The sequence below is a fragment of the Melanotaenia boesemani genome, chromosome 6, assembly GCF_017639745.1.
Source record: "Melanotaenia boesemani isolate fMelBoe1 chromosome 6, fMelBoe1.pri, whole genome shotgun sequence".
Taxonomy (NCBI): Eukaryota; Metazoa; Chordata; class Actinopteri; order Atheriniformes; family Melanotaeniidae; genus Melanotaenia; species Melanotaenia boesemani.
Window position 1 is genome coordinate 19343328 of NC_055687.1, and position 22543 is coordinate 19365870.

The 22543-nt window shown below is 39.3% G+C and overlaps 2 protein-coding genes across 5 annotated transcripts; one reads left to right on the forward strand and one right to left on the reverse strand.

The window, feature by feature from the left end:
- Positions 1 to 27: 27 nt before the first annotated feature.
- si:ch211-197h24.6 lies at positions 28 to 10792 on the reverse strand. Of its 2 annotated transcripts, XM_041988984.1 has the most exons (12): positions 10680 to 10792; positions 9871 to 9956; positions 7915 to 7945; positions 7068 to 7145; positions 6833 to 6972; positions 6627 to 6752; positions 6139 to 6184; positions 2393 to 2446; positions 1884 to 2290; positions 1669 to 1773; positions 1437 to 1533; positions 28 to 189 (listed from the first exon to the last, which is right to left on the reverse strand). In XM_041988984.1, exons 2-12 carry the CDS (start codon positions 9940 to 9942, stop codon positions 146 to 148), a joined length of 1200 nt encoding a protein of 399 aa, XP_041844918.1. In that variant the 5' UTR covers positions 9943 to 9956; positions 10680 to 10792; the 3' UTR covers positions 28 to 145. The 2 variants fall into 2 exon arrangements, with proteins under 2 accessions (XP_041844918.1, XP_041844919.1); XM_041988985.1 differs by lacking the exons at positions 7915 to 7945; positions 10680 to 10792.
- A 254-nt stretch (positions 10793 to 11046) lies between these two features.
- On the forward strand, positions 11047 to 22521 carry tex10 (testis expressed 10). Of its 3 annotated transcripts, none has more exons than XM_041988980.1 (16): positions 11047 to 11395; positions 11611 to 11814; positions 11898 to 12085; positions 12185 to 12511; positions 12599 to 12811; positions 12949 to 13201; positions 13309 to 13421; positions 14982 to 15229; positions 17458 to 17590; positions 18102 to 18271; positions 19158 to 19335; positions 20109 to 20325; positions 21252 to 21332; positions 21438 to 21622; positions 21726 to 21936; positions 22045 to 22521. In XM_041988980.1, the coding sequence occupies exons 2-16, from the start codon at positions 11632 to 11634 to the stop codon at positions 22165 to 22167; spliced, it is 2823 nt and encodes a 940-aa protein (XP_041844914.1). In that variant the 5' UTR covers positions 11047 to 11395; positions 11611 to 11631; the 3' UTR covers positions 22168 to 22521. The 3 variants fall into 3 exon arrangements, with proteins under 3 accessions (XP_041844914.1, XP_041844913.1, XP_041844912.1); XM_041988979.1 differs by having other exon boundaries at positions 11048 to 11447; positions 17455 to 17590; XM_041988978.1 differs by having other exon boundaries at positions 11048 to 11395; positions 17455 to 17590.
- The last annotated feature ends 22 nt before the right edge of the window (positions 22522 to 22543 follow it).

A 22543-nucleotide genomic window follows, 5' to 3' on the forward strand; every position in this document is an offset into this window, starting at 1 on the left:
CGTGGTCATGTCTAGTGAATCTTCCCATACAGCAGAGAAGTATTAAAACAAATACACAATTTTTTTTTTTTTTTTTTAAATCCGCTGTACAGTCAGGAGGTGCAATTGAGGACAGAGAGGAGAAGACTGAGATGCCATCATCTGATCATTTGTAATACCGGGGTGGACCATCAGAATACCTGGATGGACCTGCAAAATAATACAAATGTTACAAAGATGCTGCATTCACTTTCACTTGTGTTCCTCAGACAAACAACTATATTTGATCTTACCCTTCACTGTGGCTACCCTTTCAACACGCACCTTTTTGTTAAAGACACACTACATGACTTTCCAACCTTAAAAATCTTTGTTTCTGGCTCGTCTGATGGCAGTGACATTATGCACATTCACTCCCAAGGTTGAGAAAAGTTTTGCTTTATGCACCGCGTCATGCCAGCAAGCAGATAAACACAACAACTGTTGAATGAACGCATACTGGTTGATTCAGCAAGGAAACGCATTAAGACATCAGAGGAAGACAGAAAAAGGCTGGTACACACAAAGATTTTCTAAATCTGAAGAGATTTTTCTTTTCATCTGTTAGACACACACAAAGATATAACATCAGACATTTAAGTTTTGATGGTACTGTGTGTGGTGTATTCCAATAATATCAGCACAGAACCACACACAACGATTCTGTCCTGCATCCGAATTAGAATCTAGTCCTCCAAGCCAGAAATCTTGCGTGATCTAACAAAAACAAGAAACACTGCAACAACCAGAAACACAAAGAACCATGGTAACAATCGTGATACATATCACCCAGCATAGCGGAGGACATAAATAATGAAGTAATGATGGAGGTCTTGCGACTATTATGAACAGACAGACTGAATGAGGAGACAGCGTGAACACAGGCTTTATATCCTTCCTTGCTCCCCAGTCAGCTCGCACTCTGATTGGCTACATTCCGTTTCACGTCACAACTCAGGAGTTGTTGGGTTTCCACACACGTGAAGATTTTTGGTCGTAAATATGGAACATGTTTTGATTGTTGACTACGATCCCTTTCGGAGCCAATTGTCAGGACAAATGTGCTCTTAACACACCTCAGACCACAGAGTAATCTTATAGCACAATCTTATAAGACTTAGGATAATCAGGCGTTTGCCATCCTTGGTCGAAAAGGAGGAAAATCGGGACAAAAGCAGCCTTATAATCTTTATGTGTGTGCCCAGCTTAAAAGACAAAGCAAGAGATATAACGAGTTAAGACAAGCCTGTCAGAGATCTCACAGTACAGGAAGGATGTAAGATTGTCACCTATCAAAGTCTAATCCGGCATCAAAGAAAATCTCAAAGTTCCATAAACTGCTATACAAATAAAGTTATATGCATTTGAATCATTAATAAATCAAATTATTTGAGTTCTAAGATTTGGTGCACCTGTACCTGGAAGACTATTTGAGTATCGGTCACCACTGCTCAAGAACCTGGAGGTTGAAGAGAAACTTGTTGAGCTCATTGGTAAGCTCTTAAGACTTGGAACCTTAAAAGGAAAAGCCACAAAAGCATATATATTAATCAATTATAAACATTTTTGATTATATTTAACAGTATGTAAAAAAAAAAAAATCAAGATTTGAAGACATTAGTAGTAATAAGTTTACAGTGAGCTCCATACCGTTGATACACTCCTCAGTCTATACTCCATCAGCACATCCGTTAGTTTCTGTGTCACTTTCAGCACCAGCTGTGCGTCACTCTCATTCTCTATCCGAAAACTATCCTGAAAACACATTTTACCAAGTAACTGTGATGTCTTAATGGAAAATATGTTACCAAATACCACTGGACCTTTTATTGATTTTTAAAGTGATTTTACTGTATGATACCTACCAGATATGTGAGCAACGTATTAGGAAGAGTGCTGCTGCTCTCTGGAGCTGCTCCCATTAACCCTGGTCTGTCCGATGGCTTGTCCATTGGTCCATTCATGAAACTGTCCCTCCTCTGGTTGCCTGGGTAGTCATCAGGATACATCTTGTGTGGGCCCTCATTCAGCAGTCCACTTCCCCCAAAGTCATCTCTTCCAGTGCCTGGACCAAAATCATTACAGCCTCCAGGTTGATGATGACCCATACCATCTGAGAAAGGTCCCTGAGCCATTCCAGGGTCAGGGAATTCTTCCCCTGGCAAGTAGCCTCCAAAGTCGGTTTCTCCAAATTCTCCAGCCGGATAGTCATAGACTGGACCACCATATGGGGGAAACTCTCCTGGGAACCTTGTGTCAGGGAATCTGGGACCTGTGAGATACAAGTTTATTACATAGCAGAATGATTAAAATAATAAATTAAATAATAATAATGCATACACTCATTGAGAGAGTGTACTTCAAAGAGACTCACCTAAGGGAGGCCCCATTAGACCTGGTGGAGGTCCAAGTCTAGGAGCAGCAGAACCTGTGTTAACAGAACAAGATTAAAAACTAGGACACTTAATGGAAGCTTCATTAAAATTGATGCTAAGTTTAATTTGGGACAGGGACATTTTTCATTTAACCTAGTTAAAAAGTATATGAACCAGAATGTCAGAAAAGGTACATTTTTGTAGTATCTGGTGCACCACCCAGTGGAACCTCTTACTCTTTGATAGGATAGTTATAGTGGTTAGTGTGATGTAAATTAGGCTGTGTTCACAGAACAGGTGTTAATACTCTATTTAGATTTTATGCTGTCTTTTTGCATGGTCACATAATTTAAATGCTACCGTTGGCAGAAGATGAAGACGCTTAAAGAATAGTGTGTTGTTGAATTTTTCTCATTTCCAGTTTCCAGCAAAGCTGAATCAAAGTGTTTAAGGAGAGATCACACACTAGTAGTTCACACATCTGAATGTAGTGGCTCTCTGTCTGCACAGACTGAGATCAGTTTTTATACTCTCGTCTTACACTCCCTTGCTTAGCAGATAAAGTTGAAAACACAGAACAATGGTACCCTCTTCCGTACTTTCCCAGAGGAGCCCGTCCTTGAATGCAGGTGTTTTATTGTCTCAGACCAGCCTGGTCTTGGATGCCAAGCATAACTTAGTCTGCTAATGAACTTGTTGCTCTTTGCTTACTGTGGAAGAAATTTTACTTATTATTCTCTATATATTATAATCACACCTATTATTCACTTCCTTTTTTTATATACATTTGTTCATTCATTAATTATATTCAAATTGAGTATTCCTATATTACATTTACATTTATTCATTTGTTCATTTCTCTATTTGAGCATGTGTAGATTCATTGAGAGGACATGGTGAGCCTCATCTTTTCTCAGAACTCTGATAGTGGGTACATGCTGGTACTTTCCGACGCACATCTGGGATATAGCTTAACTCCTTAAAGATAACATAGGTTGTTCATGACTTTAGTCTACGCCAGTCTTCAGACTTATGTGCCCAAGCTCTGAGGCCTGAGGGGAGACAGGCTCTGCTTTGTCTCGACCGTATCAGGTCAGGATGACCTAATTGTCAACAGAAAACCTTTTGCCTTTTCCTGATCCAGGAGAGTCTCTCCTGACTCCACGCGAGTCAGGACGATCACTCTCATTACTTGCAAGTAATTGTCTTTGTTCTATTTTCCCTTTAATAAACTTTGTTACACTTTCTCTCAACCAGACTCTTGGTAAGTCATTTTTCTACAATACTTACACATAATAGTATCAGTAATCAGATTTTGGTCACATGTGGTGAGAAAAAGTCAGATTTGGTCACTTTTGCCTATAAGGTGAACATATACTTAAAAAAAACCAGTGCAACTCCTTCCCACATAGTGCCCCACCCCCCATTCTTCAACTCCCCTCGGTCATAATAAAACGTGTAGAAATTCTGTGAGCTTTACCTGTTGTCTGGATTGTCACAGTACCACTAAACTAGGACTTCCAAATGCTAAAACCCTTATTACACTAAAAATCCATTATCATCTGGCATGTGAGTGACATGGAGAAGTGTTTAATTCACATTTAGTTCCATGTCAACTAACTGCAGTAGATGTGTGGTTTTATCGGCTCTGGCTTGGCATGAGAATGACACCCAGGTGCAAAGGCTGCTATTCTTTGAGGATGCTTTGGAGCTGCAAGAATGGGCAAAGTTCATTTTTACTTTGCAGAAATACATCAATCAAATGTAGCATCTCACATGGGTGTTCTGAAACTAACAACTACAGGTGAAACTAAAAAAAATTGAATATTGTGCAAATCTTATTTTAGTAATGTAATTTAAAATAGGAAACTAATATATAAACTCATTACATGCAAAGTGAGATATTTTTAGCATATTTGTTATAATTCTGATAATTACAGCTTATGAAAACCCAAAATCAATCAAAACAAAAGAAGGGCTTTGAATACAAAAATGTTGACCATCTGAAGAGTATAGTCATGCTTATAAACTCAGTACTTGGTTTGAGCCCCTTTTTCATGAATTATTGCCTCAATGCTTTGTGGCATGGACGTTATCAGCCTGTGGAACTGCTGGGGTGTAAAGGAAGACCAGGATGCTTCAATAGCTGCCTTCAACTCCTCTGCTTTGCTTGGTCTCATGTGTCTCATCTTTCTCTTGGCAATGCCCCATAGATTTTCTATGGGGTTCAGGTCAGGAGAGTTTGCTGGCCAATCAAGCACAGTCATTTGTCATTAAACCAGATTTTGGTTCTTTTGGCAGTGTGGGCAGGCGTCAAGTCCTGCTGGAAAATAAAGTCAGCATCTCCACAAAGCTTTTCTGCTGAAGGAAGCATGAAGTGCTCTAAAATCTCCTGGTAGATGGTTGCATTGATTCTGGATTTAATAAAGGACAATGGACCAACACCAACAGATGACATGGCTCCTCAAATCAACACAGACTGTGGAAACTTCAGGCTTCAGGTGTCTTGGATTGTTGCCTCTCCATTCTTCCTCCAGACTCTGGAACCTTGATTTCCAAATGAGATGCAAAATTAGCTCTGATCAGAAAACAGCACTTTGGACCACTGCTCAACAGAGCCGTTCATTTTTTCTTCAGCCCAGGTAAGACGCTTCAGCCGTGTTTTGTTCAGGAGCGGCTTGATAAGAGGAATGCAACATTTAAAGTCCCTGTTCAGGATCCGTCTGTGTGTGGTGGCTCTGGAAGCACAAACTCCAGCCTCAGTCCACTCTTTGTGAAGCTCCCCCCCCCCACATTTTTGAAAGGCCTTTTCCTGATGATCTTATCCAGGCTGCGGTCATCCCTGCTGGTTTTTCCACCTTTTTCTTCCACACTTTCCCGTCCACTCCACTTTTTATTGATGTGCTTTGATACACAACTTCTTGTGCAACTACCTTTTGAGGTTTTCCTCCTTGTGGTAGTTTTCTGCACAACTGTCAGGTCAGCAACCTTTCCCGTAATTGTGAATTCTTCTGAAATAGACTTAGAGACGATTTAAATACTGAGGAGTCCTTTGCAGGTGTTTTGGATTAATAAGCTAAATTAGAGTGTGGCACTTGGAGGCTACAACATTGAACCTTTTCACACTATTCTACACTACCGTTCAAAAGTTTGGGGTCACTTTGCCATGGGATTCAATAGGGAAGTGACCCCAAACTTTTGAACGGTAGTGTAATTTTCCAAGATTTTGACTTCTGGGTTTTTATAAGCTATTGTAAGCCATAATCATCAAAATGATAATAAATGCTTGAAATACGTCACTTTGCATATAATAAGTCTATATATTAGTTTCCCTTTTTAAGTTCAATTACTGAAATAAATTAAGTTTAGCGCGATATTCTCATTTTTGAGTTTTCCCTGTACTCTCACACAAACCACTAGCAGATAACTGTTTGGGGCAAATGCTTGCAGTCCCATTAAAAATAAACTGGTCTTCTCATCTCAGACAATCATAATTATTATAAACAGTAATCTAACACATCCTGCAGTATCACATGACTAATCACAATCATGAATTTGGAGCTGCATTGTTCTATTAATGAGAAATATACAGATCTAAAGCTGCTGAAAATGTCTAAATTTATTGTAGACTAAAGGCAAAACAGCTGCTGCTAAAATATTAAAAATCATTAAATGTATTTTAATTTATTTTAACAATCAATTGTTGACAGTTTCTGTAGAAAAGTGTAAACATAGAGTAACTTACGAAGTCCTTTGAAAGCAGGCACCTCAAAGGGCTCCTTCAGGATCACCTAAAATTCACAAGAAAACTTACAATGTGTACATTAAATAAACCAACTATTTATGTGTGTGTGTTGGTAGACGGTATTCAGGGCAAGGCCAGTTTATTTTTAAGGAAATTGTTATTCACTGTTCTGTTGAGGAAAAATGCTACAGAGTTCTGGGTTGCCCTCGATCTCATGGGAGAAAGTTGATCCAGAGCTCATGCTCTCATACAAAACTGCTCTCACACCCTGTGTATCAGGGAGATAGCAATAATCAATAATTTGTGTAATCGCCAGTGATCTGACCGTAGCCCTTTCTGATGCTAGTCTTTCAGACCTGCATTTCGCATAATTAAAAAAAAAAAAGAAAGAAAACTTTCTTGCCTGTAAACACTGTAATCTTTTAAAGAGAAAAAGAAAAAAACAAAGCTCTCTTCTTTTGCTGTGATAATACACATCTATCATTTACCTTAATTTGTCCTCTACCCTCTGTTTTCTCCACCTCAGCCACAGCAGCCTTAACTGTCCTTCTGACAACAGGGTCTTTGATGGCATCTTCCTCTTCACAGGTTACTTTGCCAGGGTGGGCCTTTTTCTGCATGAAAGAGAGAAAACAATGAGGAACATTTGTAACACTGAGACATGGCAGTAGACTTGGAAACCATCTGTACTCACCATGTATCTGAAACCATGTTTCCAGCCTTTCACGTGATCAATCATGTCATGCTGCAAGCGGGACAGGGAACAGAGTTTGCACTGGTAGTGTGGTAGTACAGATTTACTCGGGCTGCGGTACTCCCACACGTACTGAAGGCCTGCAGACATGCAATTGTTACTGGTTATTCATTTCTTTATGTCTAAAGACAGAGGTAAAGTAGAAGCATATGAGGAAAATAGTCCATGTGCTTACCAATGATAGACTCTGTGATCCCCTTCAACATTTTGCTGAGAGAGGGCATGGTATGAATAGAATTCCCTTTTGTGAACACTGGGAAAACACAATGGTGGTCAGCACAACATAAATACTAATAGACTAATTTAGTCAAAGTCCACCAAACTTGGTAGTCACTAATGTACTTTTTTTAAAGGAACTTGTAATTATAATCACAGTACAAGTGATAAAGTAAATAAGACAATGTTGTTAGAGCTTCACACCATGAGACATTCAAACTGCTCATGTGCTTTTGAAACCCAGGGGAAGAGTGGGAACAACATTTCTCAGCTAACCCCCATTTAGTTCCAAGCTGGACTGCAGAACACAGCCCCCAATGATGAACTGCTTCTCACCGTGCCGAACCACAGAAAAAAAAAATCACTGCTGTGTTGCACTAATGAAGCAGTCCATGCATCATTTCAAAATGTTTTTTGTCATTAAGGAAAAAAAAAAGGACAAAATAATTCCAGCCAGCATAACACAGGCAGCTGATAAAAAACTGAGTACTTGGCAGTACTTAAACTTACAGAGGTTGCTTACAATGCTGCAAGATCTTAGGAAAATGCATTGAGCTGTTGCTAATGTTAAAAACCAAGCTGTAATTGTATTTTTTCATATAGAAAACTTGTGGCAAAAGACGGAAAAGTGTTCTTGGAAATGGTGATCTCTAAAGACCAAAAACCACCGGATGGCACCACATCAGCACCCTGATCTCTGAGGGATCACTGAGTGGTGAACATGTCACCACTGTCAACATGAAGCAGAGAAATCTCAAGCTTCAACTCACAGCACTGGAAGTGGCACCATGTGTAAAAGGACTTACCTATATCAGCAGAATGCTGCGGCTGCTTTCTCTGTCAGCAGAGGGATAAACCCACGAGAAGGAGAGAGACACATAGAAATTAGTGACAAGATGACACTTAGCAGAGGACTGAATTCCTTGTCAAAGTCCTCTAAACCACAAATGCCACAGAGCCATTAATGCTTCATTCTCTATGGCCCCTGCATCAAGCAGTGACAGTCATAGGAATGAGTACGCACAGGCTCTAAACTGTGTCATCAAGCAATGCATCTAATTCTCATAAAATGAGAACAGCAAGACTCCTACAAGTTCAATGGGGAAGAAACGGGTGTTGCACTGAATGTGGAAAAAAAGTTCAACATGCAAGCTCATGTGCTGTAGCCACATTTAAGAGCACTGAAGTCAAGACCTGCACGCTCTTCTTTTATTGTGGCTAGAGAGGTGTGTTTAAGTATTCTCAATCAATTTGGCACATACCCCCCTTGTACAGGGATGGATATTGCGAAAGCCTGAAGAGATGTACTTCTCTTAAAGATTTAACTTAATGATCCTGAGTTATTGTTGGTTCTTTTTAGTTTCTGAGAGGGAGAAAAATAAATTCTCATAGGCAGTCTTCAATGTCATTTTTCACTCAGGAAAACACTGAGTGTGTGATTTTTTGATAATATTTTTTTTATGTTAAGAGTAGTTTCCATTCACAATTTTTTTTAAGTAAAATAAAAAAAGTTTTTACTATGTTATCTACCACTGCCATCAATAACATCTAGCTCTACAAAAGGATGACAATAAAGTGAGCTAGTGTTTGATGGCAGACTCCAAAATACTACTGTGTGTTCTGGGACAGAAACTGAATTTTTATACAAGTCCAGATGATTCTCTGGGTCATTTCTATTAGGATGTGCCAACACATCCATAGGTCAACAAAGGTTGTTTTTAAACATTAAAAGATGTCGTTTTAATTTAGTTAACTCCATGTGCTAGCTGTACTAGCACTCATACCATGTCTAGGGGTATACCCAGAGGCTCAGCTGCATAAAAATGTGGATTTTTTTCTGCTGCACGATAGACTTGTCCTAAACGTACCAGCAACTTATATGCTAAAGACTTGTAAAGCTTCTCGCAATAAGAACTGTCTGCAACATTGCCAGTGCATCGCCACTGCACTTGTTGTGTCAAGCCTGAACTTTGTGTTGCACAATGTTGCAATGTGATGAGAAGAGCTTCTCAGACTCTTGCATGCTGGTTTCTGACAGACAGATCTTTCCACTGGAAAAGGACAAGCAAAAAAGCCACTATAACGCATCACAGGTTATTGTTTAATGGAAGCTCTTGCACTGTTACGCAAGTATTGCTTACACATATAATGATTTTAAAACATAAAAAAAAAACTTCTTGCAGGAGTCCTTATAAGAATATCAGGCCTCTTTAGAATAGAAGTCCAGGCAATTAAACAAACATCATCAATAAATGATGAAGAAATCTGAATAAGGGCTGAACCTCAAGGCAATATGGGGTTGATTATACTTGCACTGACAACTATAAATATGTGTTCCCATTTGAATTGAACTATTTAAATGAGTATATTTTGAGTATGGAAGCTCTTACAAACCTAATCACCAGAAAAAAAAAATTGTTGAGCATTTCAGCACATTAAAAAATAAAGTGCTTCCATACTAAAGTCAGACACTGACTTTTCCAAACTGCAGTTGTAAAACAACTTGAACCACAACAGTGACTGCAGACCTCAGATGTGAAGCCTAAAGTCTAAGCCAGTCTGGATGCACAGAAGCAGGCAATGGTAAATGTCTGCTGCCACCTTGGTCATTCTGCACCTCAAGGCAAATGAGGAGTATTATTGAGAAAAGAAAAAAAAATACAAGATGTTTCCATCTTGAAAATCCTGCATTACATATATGTATAGTAAAACATTTTGTATTTTAAGATGATATGACATCAGATCTACAGGGAGATGCTTACCTTTGGTTTTTTCCTTTGATATGGGGGTCCAGTTCTTGGTGGAGGCTGGTTTTCAAAGGTCTGAGCCTCCATATCTTCAGCCTTGCCTACGTTAAGGAGGTGACAAAAGTTATTCATCTTAGGCCAGGGATCAGCTACTCCGGTCCCGATGACCGGTGTCCTGCAGGCTTAAATGCTTCACTCCTCCAACATACCTGATTCAAATTAATGGGTAATTCAGAGTTGTAGAGAAATTCACAGAAGGCTGTTGGAGAGTCATCTCACTTGAATCAAATGTGTTGCAATAGGGAAACATCTAAAACCTTACGAACCCTGGCCCCTGTCCACCGTGGCTTAGGCCCCGGTAGCGCTAACAAAAATTCCAGATAGGCATATCGTTCTTTAAAAATAAATAACTTGGATTTTTTTATTTATATTTATTTATTTATTTTTGGGGTAATAGATGATGCGTTGCAATATTACAAAACTTGCGTTTACTGATGTGGACAGAGATGCTAGCATGTCTATTTTGATATTGTAATAAGGGGTGCAAATTGGGGCATTTCCCCCACCTCCCAATATGATGATTAATGATTACGCCACTGTAAAACTAAAGTGGCTTGTATTATTTTCGGGGTTTGTGTATTTATTGTAATAAAAGGTTACATCTGTGTATGTTTGGACGAACAACGGTAAGTTGGAACAGGCCGAGCGAAGCCATGCAGTATTTGTGGAAGTGCATTCACTGAACAATATCTCCACATATTTTAGAGCTACATATTAAATGTATTTTAATTTCTCAAAAATTAAGATTAGGTTATTATTCATACCTGACAACTGAACGAGCAAATGCAAGCTCTTCCGAGAAGAAGGTAGGCAAAAGGTTGATGCTAATCAGAATGAACCGACTAGCCAAAAGCTTCCTCTGGTTTAAAAAAAAAAAAAGAAATAGTAGCACAAAAATTTCGCCGTTTTAAAAGAGAATGCTATTAAACCTATCATTTTGTTATTAAAAATAAAACGTATTCTTTAGTAAGTAAAATGGTCAGATTTAAAAATAAATCGTATCATATTAGAAAATAGCTAAATAAATTTATAAGGCACTATTTCGGACAGCTATGTGATGCGTTAGGTTTTATACCGGAGCTTGCCGTTATACATCAACTGAACGTACATCTATATTTTCTAAGACACACAGCTTAGTGTTTTTCTATTTTGCTAGACTTCATGATAGTTACGTCGATAAGATATTGTCATTGATCGACAAAAGCGTTTATATTGCAATTCAGATAGATTTTTTTTCTTTTTAATGGAAGCCCCGCAGCCGTTGAGCTCAACACAATCAATGAGCGGGCTTTGTAAACAAATACACACAGTAGTCAAAGGACCCGGTGCACATCCACGACGGGGTTAAAAAGATAAATATATACATTTTAAAATCTGGATTTATAGTTATTAGCTGAGTGGATATTTCAGATCAAGACACCGAGTGAATGTTTAATGCTGTTTAAACTTCTGACTGTTGGAGCCAGGCCTTTTTGGTTCGGTAAGAAACATTGCTTGCTGCCATGCTTGGTGGTGCACCAAGGATGTGATAGGCAAGTTAGCAACATGCTAGCTGTGTTAGCGAATGATGTACTTATTGATATCTAAAATGACCATTTTAAAGCAAAAGATAAGTAAACACGTACCTATGACATACAATCTCTTTATAATTAGTGTATTAATTCAATTCAATTATCTTCATGTTTGGCAATACAGAAAGCAGCCTAGTTTGCAAAGATGAAGGCCAAAAAGAAGAAGAGGCAGGATGATTTCCAGAAGGTCAAGCTAAAAGTAGGAAAGAAAAAACCCAAAGCCGATAATGTCACTAACACCAACTTCCGCACAAGAGGAATCTATCTCTCTGAACAACTGAAGAAAGACACCAGTGGTCCCACAACCCACAGACAGCTGGGTATCAATGTAAGTACAGCAAACTGAAAATCAGACATGAAATTTATTGTGTGAATGCCACATTTAGTTTGCATCGTCTCCTCTCTCTTCAGGACCTTTTGTCTCAGCTCCATCATTACAATGCCAATGTGAAACACAGTGCCTTGTTGGGTTTGAGAGAGTTGCTGTCCACTTGTCCCTCTGTCTTAGAGCAACATCTTTCACGCTTGCTCTCTGAAGTGGCAGCTGTTGTTACAGATAAGGATGGCAATGTTCGAGTGGCAGCTATACGTGTTCTCAGGTATGAGAAACAACACAGACCCAAAAATGTACTTAAATAAATTTAAAAAGTGATCTTGGCTTCCATCTCATGTAACACATTTTCTAAAATTGCTTGCAGGTTCATTGCACAGTCTGTGCCTGCAGAACGAGTGGCTCCGTTTTTCCCCCTCCTTAGTGCCCACTTGTCTTGTGCCATGACCCACATTGAAGCAGGCATCCAGGAGGATGCCATGAATGTCCTAGATGTGTTCTTGGAGCACTACCCATCTCTGTTAGCTGCACGCCCAGCAGTACTCCTCACTAACTTTCTAGAGCTGATCTCACACAGACAGAACACTGGAGGAGCCAAAAAAGGTCAGGATCTCAAGGGACGAACCTGGACGCTGTCAGTTAACCCTGACAGGACTGTGACTAGCCAGCAGTGGCGTCTCTCTGTTCTCCTCAGGTATGGAGGCAAACTGATCACAAGATATGACAACCCTAAAATTATAATTCTGATATTCTGCCTTATGTTTGCTCCACTGTTGTACAGGCTTGGGCGGTTTCTGCAGGCAGTCGTTGAGGAGAGACCCATAGAGGAAGGTGATATGTCTGTCCGAACTGATAGAGTATTTGGATCAAGTGGAGAAAGCCGTCGTACACCCCTGTATCTCTGCTGGGAAGAACTCATTTACAACAAAGTCGGAGTTAAAGTGTATGAACATTCAGGAGCCAAACCAACTCCTCACTCCACTTTTAGACTCAGGTATGAAATGGCAGACTTTAAAAGACATAAGGAAATAGGAAGTAAAGACACACTTTACATGAATACACCACTTAAATTCTATTTAACCACATATTTGGTTTTTAACATTTTCATGCTTTTATTCTCTCATTGATTAGACCTGAGATGGACCAAGAAACTACAGTAAATGAAGGTCTTGACTCAACTGAGACTGTACAGAGGTTTGCAGCTACGCTTGTGCCTCTGCTGTTGGAAGTATGGGTTGAAGCCAGTGCCAATGACTGCGCCTGGAATAGCACAGAGGGTGCTCATCTGCTCTCCCCAGATGCCATGTCAGTAATGTTCCAGGTTTTGACCATTTTACAGCTGCTGAAAAAACTGGCCCCACAACAGGACAACCAAGATGCACTGGTGAGATTAAGCATACTTAAATAACACATTGTTTGTTTGTTTGTTTGTTTTTTTATTTAACTAAATTGTATTTAAAAACAATAACGGGCAGCATTGTGTCTGTTTAGGATACATGGTTCCGTAAAGAATATCTGGAAGACTTTAAGCAGCACTTCATGAAAAACTTTCCTTATGGTACTCGGGATACACCCAAACATAAAAAGAAGGTTGATCTCAAAAGGTAATTATGTCAGTGTTGGCAATGAAACACTCCTTCATATATTTTGTGTCTGTTTTAATTTGAGTTATTAGTATGTTGTTTAGATCACACTTCTGCTCTCTGTTGCACACTATTCAGCTAACAGGTGGTGGAAAATACAATCAAAGGGATGTGTGTTATAACAGCCCTAAATACACTGCATTATTTAAAAGTCTTTGAAAGGGAGATACAACATTAAATTGAAGAGACTTTCATGTCTTCAGATGTCTTCATGTCTGTGGTTTTCTTGAACCTTAACTTTCTACCTTCCCTGAGCAACTTATTAGTGCACCATTCCTTTCCAATTTTCATAATCTCCCATTATGATGCATTAATTCTAACTTAATTTGTCCAAAAGACTTGATTCGAGAATGCATCAGGGTTGTGTAGATTTTTTTTGCAAACTTTTGCTTCTGAATTTTGTAATGGTGATGCATTATGATCACCTTTGCGTAGTAGTATCTGAACAATGCTCCACCACTACAATTAAATCATCCTTTAAGGTGTTTTGCAGTCAGTTTGGCACTGATTTGCATCTCATTATGAGCTTTTTTTTGTCAGAACATTTACTTTATATCTCAACTTGACCTCCACCATTTTCTGCAAAAAATATCCTTTCTTAATGAGATTACAAACTAAGGGAAGAGCTACCTGACATCACTTTGCTGTCTTCTGACAGCCTTATATTGCCGTATTGTCCTTGTAGGTATTGATTATTACTTTATGCTAAGTAACCCTTTAAAGAAATCCATGGCTGCTGATTTTTAGTAGGTTTTATAAGTCACAGTCATGACTTTTATTAATGATTTTGAACAAAACATATTCCTAACATACCAATTAAAATCTGAGATTTTGTTGACGATTCCTAAATTCTGAATGGATTAAATACATTTTTGTCAATTACAATTTGTACAAAAGAAAAATAAAACTTTTATCTTTTTTTAAAGGTATACATGTGCTGTTTATATGATCTTTTCAAAGCCTTTTTCCCATGTAGATTTTTGGGGAAGAAAAAAAAATTAACAGTTACACAAACCGAGTGTGGAAGTTGTGTCAGACACAGCAGTTCAGGTTTCTTATTACCAAAAAGATATATATTTTATTTAGTTTAGCTTGCTGAAATGTTTTCAGACTTTTATTAACTTTGTCTTTTTAGTATTACTGACAGATACTTTTGAACATCTCAACAAAAAGATCCTATGATGGAGAAATTTAGTATTATAGCTTCATAACATGATCTGATTATGTAGGTTCACCTTTGAAACTAGTTGCACTGTAAATGCCCACATCTACCTACTATCTGTCACTAGAATAACTCAGTTCGGTCTAATTTGAAACTTCCTCCGAAAGAATGAAAATGAGTTTGAAACGAGTGTCTGTTGTTGCATGTTTATGTTGCTTTCTGTTTTAGCTAGGTGCAGTAACCAATATAAATGAGTTTCAGAATACCTAAATGCCAAGTGATGAGTCTGAAATTATCTTGGTTTTACCAGGATTGTATATGAAGTCTAAATCAGGTTTGTCATCTTATTTTCTTCTCAGGAGCAAACAGAATGCTGCCGTGCCCGTTGTGACTGTGGAGCCACTTGCCTTGAATATCACACTTTGCCAAGTCATGGTGTCCCTCAGCCAGAAGCAGGGCCTTAGTCAAGAGGTGGATGGAGACTGGCTGACACCACTAAGGACTTTTGTTCGAGACACTCTTGGGAGTGGAGTAAAATTGAGCTACAAGCAGCTGCACATGCTGCTGGGCACTGTGTGGAAAATGGTGCTTACACAGAGGAACAAAAGTAAGCATTTACATGATTCAGTCAACCCAGAGCCATGACTTTAAGAAGAATAGATAAGTTCAGCAATTTGTTGTTTTGACAGGTAAATATCTCAGGATCTCATGGCTGATTTTGATTATCAACTCCTCTATTAGTCATCGTTATAGTCAGGAGAATCAAGAGATTGCCCCCAAATTCACCTTAGAAACACTATGAGGATCCAGAAAGAAATAAACACCAAGATAGTATATCACAGGAAGAGAGAATACTTTTACTATAGACGAATGCGGGCAAACGCCAGAAGTAGACCCTCCGCCATTGCTGAAGTGGCATCTCTGTGCATGTCAGAGCAGAACAAATGAGAAGTGCACTATTTTCCTAACTATGTCAAATAAATCTGGAAGGACTCACACATTTCTTGGCTGTTTGAACAGCAGTAGAAAACTTTAAACGTACAAGATGTCCTGCAGCCTAAACTAGTTATAACAAAACTATGCTAAATATCTGACAGAATAAAAAATAAACAGCCTTTGCAAAAGTTTGAAGCTATTTCTTTACCAACTTTTGAGATTTGCATTTTATATCCAATGTAGATTGTCAGTTATTAAAAGCAGTAGCTGTCAGATGAATCATAGTTTACTTTGATGCACTGATGTTTAATAAATATGAAAAACAGAATAACTTTGAGATCTCCTGATATGGTATTATTATCGATAAATGTAGACCGCTGTCAAGTCCAGATATTCGTGATGCTGACCATGTCAACAGATGCATAATTAAGACTTGCCACCTCAGATATGGCAGCGCCGCAAGATGGCACAACACACAAAATGGCTGCCGGATTAGTCTATAAAACCCCCTTCATCTTCATGGTTTATTTCAAATATAGACACATTAGCAAAAATTTTTTTGAGGTAGAATAAAACTTTTGGCTATGAGCGAACATAACATGGCTTAAGATTTTTTTTATTTATTTGTTATTTTTTTGGGCTACTCTTTGGCCGTTGCCTCGCAGCAGTGATGTGTGATTCCACTCATTTTCTTTCCGATCCAATACCAAGTAAAATGCAAGCCAGTATCGGCGATACCGATCCGATAGCAATACTTTGTACATCAACTTAATGTGTGTCACACTTTCAACGCAGCCTAAAGGAAGTGATAGTTAATACTTTGTGACTCAAATCGAAATTACCAGTAAAATGCATAAATAAATATATAAATACCACAATAATTGCATATTTGTCAACAGCTACATATTAAAATATTTAACATCAGTCTAAACAAATTAGAGGGATTTATGTTATTTATCTTTCTATCCTATTAAATATTTGTCATCCGTTTTTTTTTTTTTTTTTTTTTTAACCCTATGATGGCGGTTTTACTGAATATTTAATAACACCCAGTGTCTGCAGCATCCTTACCAACTAAATTTAGGCCTGTTGAATTGATCAGAGCGGATCTCAGGGACATAAATCACTCCAAGCTCAACTCATAGTTATTTATTGCAGCATTTTCCTATTTCATAACCGTATTTAATACTGAACATAACAAATCAGGATGCAATAGTCTTTAAAACGACAGGAACTCCTGCTGTTTGAACATCACAAAAATCAGAGTGTTTGTCCCACAGTGATGAGACAGACATTTTTGTAATCAGCAGAGCCTCTGCTTTCGTAAGAAACATTGTTTGTGTGGTTTGCTTGATGTGGCGAAATTAGCAGAAGCTCTGAAGTGGACAGTGCTGTCATCTTTTTGTTTTATGGCCATATAACTGCTTGGGGTTTGAACTATGTTTGGTTTGGATTCCAACATCTGGTAGGGTCTTTTAGCTGAGTTTCTCCCCATGATTGTGCTATGCTATATGTTAGGATTGGTGCTTCCTACTGTATACAAAGATCTTCTGTAATGTACGTATCTCATGCTTCCTCTCGTGCATGGTAATCTGTATGTTTTAGCACTAGGGCAATAAAACTGTCATCTTTTTATCTGAAAAAATAACATACAAAGACCAAAAGTATGATGTACTTCATCACATTGCTGCCATCCTCCCTAAACAGACAGACATATGACCCCCGAGTGTAGGATAAGTCATGAATACTCCCCCCCCCCCCAAACAAAATAAAATTCTTATCATTCTTGGCCACATATAGGTGACACGGAACAAGAGAGATTGTATGCGAACATGTAAACATTCATTTTGATTTCATTGTGTAATGAAATATATGCACGTAATTGTTTTTGTGCAGCAGTGACGGAGGACCTGTTGGCAGCAGTGTATATCTACTATAAGCAGAGGAGCCTCCCGCGGCAGACACGATCTCTGCTGCTTTCTTTCTACAGTAAACTCTACCTGCAGGAGCAAGGACATCTACACATTGCAAGGTAACTTCAGGGATTTTATTTCAGCGCAGAAGATCATTAAACTGAACATTTACATTTCTTGTGTACAACAGAAACTCCTTAGTATAGGTGTTATGATTTTTTATATATTTTCTTTCAAGTGAAAAATTAGGCAATTTTTTTTATAATATTCTTGTGCATTAGCTTAAAGACTGCCCCACCCCCCTCTCCTTAATCAGGAACTGTTTTTTTTTTTCATCTAATTGGGCGCTGAAGATATTGATGGGAATATTTTGCACTGTACATATGAAATGATCATTCCTTAATGGCTCTGATAAACTACCCAACAAAGTCAGCATTATAGTGTATTCAGAAAGTAGCATCTTTATTTTCCATGACACCTAAAAAAATAATATTTTTGTTTGCTAATCATGGTTGTTTGAGCTAAAACAAAAATAATGTAACATTTTTGTAGAAAAAGTGCTGCCTATACTTGTTTGTTTTTGTGTTCAAGTCCTATTTTGGTGCATCTTCCCTCCCCCTGTCTCTGAAGGAGTAAGGTGCTTTGCTGTTGGTTGGCATCTCTTCCTCTGCAGCTGTCCCAGCTGGGCCACCGTAATCCCACACTCTCTGCACAACTTATAACTTCCATCCAAGCTGCAGCTTCTCGAGGCAACAAAGACCTTCTCAACAGTCTCCAGACACATGCCTGCAGGCTCTATGGTTAGCATGCCATTTTTTTATTTATTTATTTTTTAATTAGACATATTTACAGATTTATAACCCAGCTACATTTGCTAATCAAATTATCACCAATTCTTAGAGAGCAGGAAGTTTATGTTGCCTTTACTTGTTAAGCACCGAAATGTGACAGATTCTAGTCACATCACTGTAAGCTGTGCTCCTTCTGCTGGAAAATTCTTAATCTGATGTCCCTGATTATGATTTAGTCAGATACCAAAATCATAAACTTTTAGCCGAAAGAATGGACTGTTATAGTAGACTGCTACTTTCTGTTGTACAGGAATTTGTATTAACTAACTCCAGGATAAGATCTGCATTTAGATGTTCTTTACATCCAAAACTAAACTGATGTATGTGTATATCGGAAAATGAATTTTTGTATGCATTAGTATGTATACAGAAATGTTGTGCATGTCCTCTGGGAGGCAGCATAACTCCCTGTTTCCTATCTTAGGCAACTTGTAAAACTAAGCTACAATAAGAGTTAGAGGCCTGTTTGAAAGTGCAGCTCAGAGAATGGTCAGATAGTGAGACTGATGTGTGACACAGAGGGCCAGGAGGAGGGGTGCTCTGATAGAAACTGCCGCAGAGCCAGCAATTCACCATCACAAGACTCCTTTTGTCTGAGCACTTCTGACATCAGCATGTGCGTCAGAGACAGACAGAACACCACACAAACACACACTCATATTATCTGCACCCTTACTGGTAGTTATGTCTTTCTGTCTGTCTCTTTTTCTGCTGATACAAACATAGTTTGGTAATTCAAGTAGCACCCCTAATTTTATGCAAGCTATGTCTCTAGATGCAGCAGTGCATTGCTGCCACTGTCATTATAATGTGCATCAATGTTTTGTGTGTGAAGATCCACAGGAAGGAGTTGTAGTGCTGTTACCAGCAGAGTCACAACAGCAAATGGTGCAGTTGCTCTACTTCCTTCCCAAGATGTCCCAGCCTCTTCTGGCCAATCTGAGCGGCTGCTGCTCTGCTGGACGATTCTCTGCTAGCCTCGCCGCGTCTCTGATCCGTATCGTGCATTTTAGGTGAGCTTAAAACCCCCCATTGTGTAAGAGAGACCTTAATGTATGAAAATAATGTTTCATTGAAGCTGGACGTCTTTGCTCAAAACTAATAAGTGCTATCTGTTATTAGTTTTGGGCACATAGAAAGCACTCTTGCACATCACCATGAGATGGCAGTGTTGCACTTTCACAGAGGAATGAATTGCTGGCGTTTCATCTGACTTCACCTGCTTGTTGATGGATGCTGATGTGAATTCTGTTTATTTTATATTCAGCATTCTGATGACAATTAAAGTGTTTGTGTCCCCGGCTTACCTTTCCCTGTTAGTGTGTCTGACCTTTTTCCTGAGTCAGTGGGCCAGTGTTATACAAATTTGAGCAGGGGGAGTACTGAGTTCATAAGGGATGGGATAGTGTGCGTAATGGATTTGATACAAAGAGCTCTTTGGGAGGTTGGAATGCAGCATCGTCATGGAGTATTGAGAGGACTATCTGCATGTGCCCTCCGGTCTGCACAAAAAACACACACACACACACACTTCTTACTGCTACAGATCTAACCCCCCTCAGGACAAGAAATAATTTTTATAGCAGTACTTGTGCGCGTTATGCTATTATGCTCTTGCAAAACACAGCATCACAAATAATCTTGAGAGATGTGGTTAGGAATACAAAATTTTGGGAATTTTTAAATGTTGCATAACGTGGAAGCAGTGCCAGCATCTTATTTTCAGAAAGACATGGCTTTCCAATGCAGATTTTGTTTATTTGTTTATTGCTGATTTTTTTCCAAGGTCCTCTCTGCGTGGCTGGTCAGTTGGGAGCCAGGAAGCTGCTCTGCAGGACGTGGACTACATCAGCTTCCTGTTCTCCACCCTAACAGGCTACTCATCTGAAAATCTCACCACCCTGCAGGACGACGAGAACGCCCTGCCTTCCACCCCACTTTCACCCCTCTGCCTCTACCCCACTCCACTGGAGCAGTTCACTCATCACTGGGATGTTGTAGAGGTGCGCACCCGCTTTTACAGTTACCTCAACAGCCACATACAAGCCTCTCAGAAGTCAAATAGATGAATTTAGGAAGGACAGAGATATGTAGGTGAAGGAAGACATTGTTTTGATATTCTGGCCACACCAGTGGTGTTTCAGTCCCCCTGGTCTTTGTCTGTCCATCATATAGAGCTCAGAGGGTGGAAGCTTTATCGTGACAGTCCTGCTGAGAGGGGAACCTTTATTACATTGTGCAGGTTGGAGATGCGTGGTTATCGGGCATAGTGGATATGCACAAATGCTAATGAGAGCCCATGGCATGATGGAAGAGTGACATTTCTGCACAGAAATTACCGTTAACGTAACTATGCCCTGGAGCAAGTGTGTGTGAGCTTGTGGGAGGCTTATAATCACTAATTCAGCCCTTCAATTAAGGCCTCAGATCCTGCTTTTCTCATCTCCCTGTCTGAGTCAATCACTGGCAAGTGGTGGGAAGGAGGAGGGAGGGGACACACGGGTGGAGGGCATGTGTCTGACACGGACTATGTCAGATCTGGTTCGGCTAACGAGATGGGACTGTTTTTAATGACAGAGTGAATGCCAACAGGTACACTGTACAGATACACAGCCATACACACCTCAATTTGATAACAGATGAGGAATTTGATTTGGATTTCAACATAATGAGGAAAGCTGAGTCTTATTTTTCCACTCTTAAAAAAAGTTTGCAGTTTTTTTTTTTCTTTTTTCTTCTTAAGGCCTGAAGCAGGTCTAGTCTCCATTTCACCACAAACAAAATATTTCATTCATTGAGACGAGAGAAGTTAGACAAATACACTACCACTCGTACAGTGTCCAAACACTGTTAGGACTTCTTTTCTAAATGTAGTACAAAGTGATTCGTACACGAATGCTTACTTAAATGTAGCTGTTTTTATTTATAGGAAGTCTGCCACTGTCTGGAAACTGTCGGGTCAAAGTCTCAGTGCTTTGACATCCTGCAAAATGGCATTTCCAAGTATCTGGTGAGAAGCTGTTTTTATTAATCACTAAAACACCAATTTTGATGTTTTATTCCTTGATCTGTTGTTTTTTCTTGATTGCATTGATAGTATGTGTCTGTTTGGCAGACCAAGTTGGAGGTAGTTCCTGACAGCATGGCAGCTGGTCTGCTGAGAGCCGTATCCAGATTACTGGATCTGTCCGTCCTACCGGTAGAGCCTGTGCTGCGCTTCTTGTCTCAGTGTCTCCTCAGCCTGCTGGCACTGCTTGTCACCTTGCAGCAGGAGGCCCCCACTGAAACCAACCACAAAAGGTGTGCTTTGACTGATAAGTTTTAGGAGTTTGATGTTTGTTGCTATCTAGCGATAAAGACTTCTAACAGCTGGGTTTAAAACCCCTTGGATCACGTTTTGCAGGGAGGCGATTTGGGGTGCTTGTGTGACGGCGTTGAGCAGCGTTCCTCGCCTGCTGCGGATTGTTCTGCAGTCAATGCGTGTTGAGGATATGAGTGAGGAGGAGCTGCCTCAGCTTGGACAGATCCTCTCTATGCTGCTGCAGCACACGCCGCTCCATAACCAGCTGTTGGCCAATGCTACACTGCTACAAGAGATCATACAGCACCTCACGGTAAACACGGCACACACACATTTAGACTTCCTTTTTGGATGACGAGTTGAACATTCCCCCCTTGTAGAGGTTTTTCACCTGAATGGACTCTGTATATTTTTGTTTCAGAGATATTCCAGGGGTGCAACCAGAGAGCGGTGGCTGACAGATTTACTCTACTGTTACAGCGTCACTGTGGCTCATGGCTCTTCTGCACACCGTAGAGGTTTGGGCCTTCGAGACATGTACTAAGCAATGCATTCGATAAAGAAGTATTGAGTGTGTTGTTTACTTCATCCAGCAAACATCCTTCAGTAACAATCACAAAACACAGAGCTTGTTAGCAGCAAGTAAATACAACCAATTCCTTTTTGTTATTAGTGACCATATTCCATGTACTTTATAAGTAACTTTTTAAGCCTCTTTACTGCATCGTTGTTAGACTGATCTTTTTTTTTTTTTTTTTTTTTTTTTTGGGCCTTCTTTCTGAGTATTGTACACCCAGTGTGTGTACTGGGCTGCAAAGTGACTCTGAATAAAAAAAAAAAAAAAAAGAGAAAAAGGTAAAAAACAAAATAAAGTCAAATTAAAATAAGATCAAATGCACTTTCGTATTTAATTATTTTAT

Bases quoted from the DNA above. Each gene is read 5' to 3' on its own strand.
- si:ch211-197h24.6 (XM_041988984.1), bottom strand. From the start codon at position 9,942: ATGGAGGCTCAGACCTTTGAAAACCAGCCTCCACCAAGAACTGGACCC. The intron at 7,946-9,870 runs GTAAGCATCTCC...CTCTGCTGACAG, and splicing joins ATCAAAGGAAAAAACCAAAG to AGAAAGCAGCCGCAGCATTC. The intron at 2,447-6,138 runs GTAAGTTACTCT...CTGTTAACACAG, and splicing joins GCCTGCTTTCAAAGGACTTC to GTTCTGCTGCTCCTAGACTT.
- tex10 (XM_041988979.1), top strand. From the start codon at position 11,632: ATGAAGGCCAAAAAGAAGAAGAGGCAGGATGATTTCCAGAAGGTCAAG. The intron at 11,815-11,897 runs GTAAGTACAGCA...CTCTCTCTTCAG, and splicing joins ACAGACAGCTGGGTATCAAT to GACCTTTTGTCTCAGCTCCA. The intron at 17,591-18,101 runs GTAACTTCAGGG...CTGTCTCTGAAG, and splicing joins GGACATCTACACATTGCAAG to GAGTAAGGTGCTTTGCTGTT.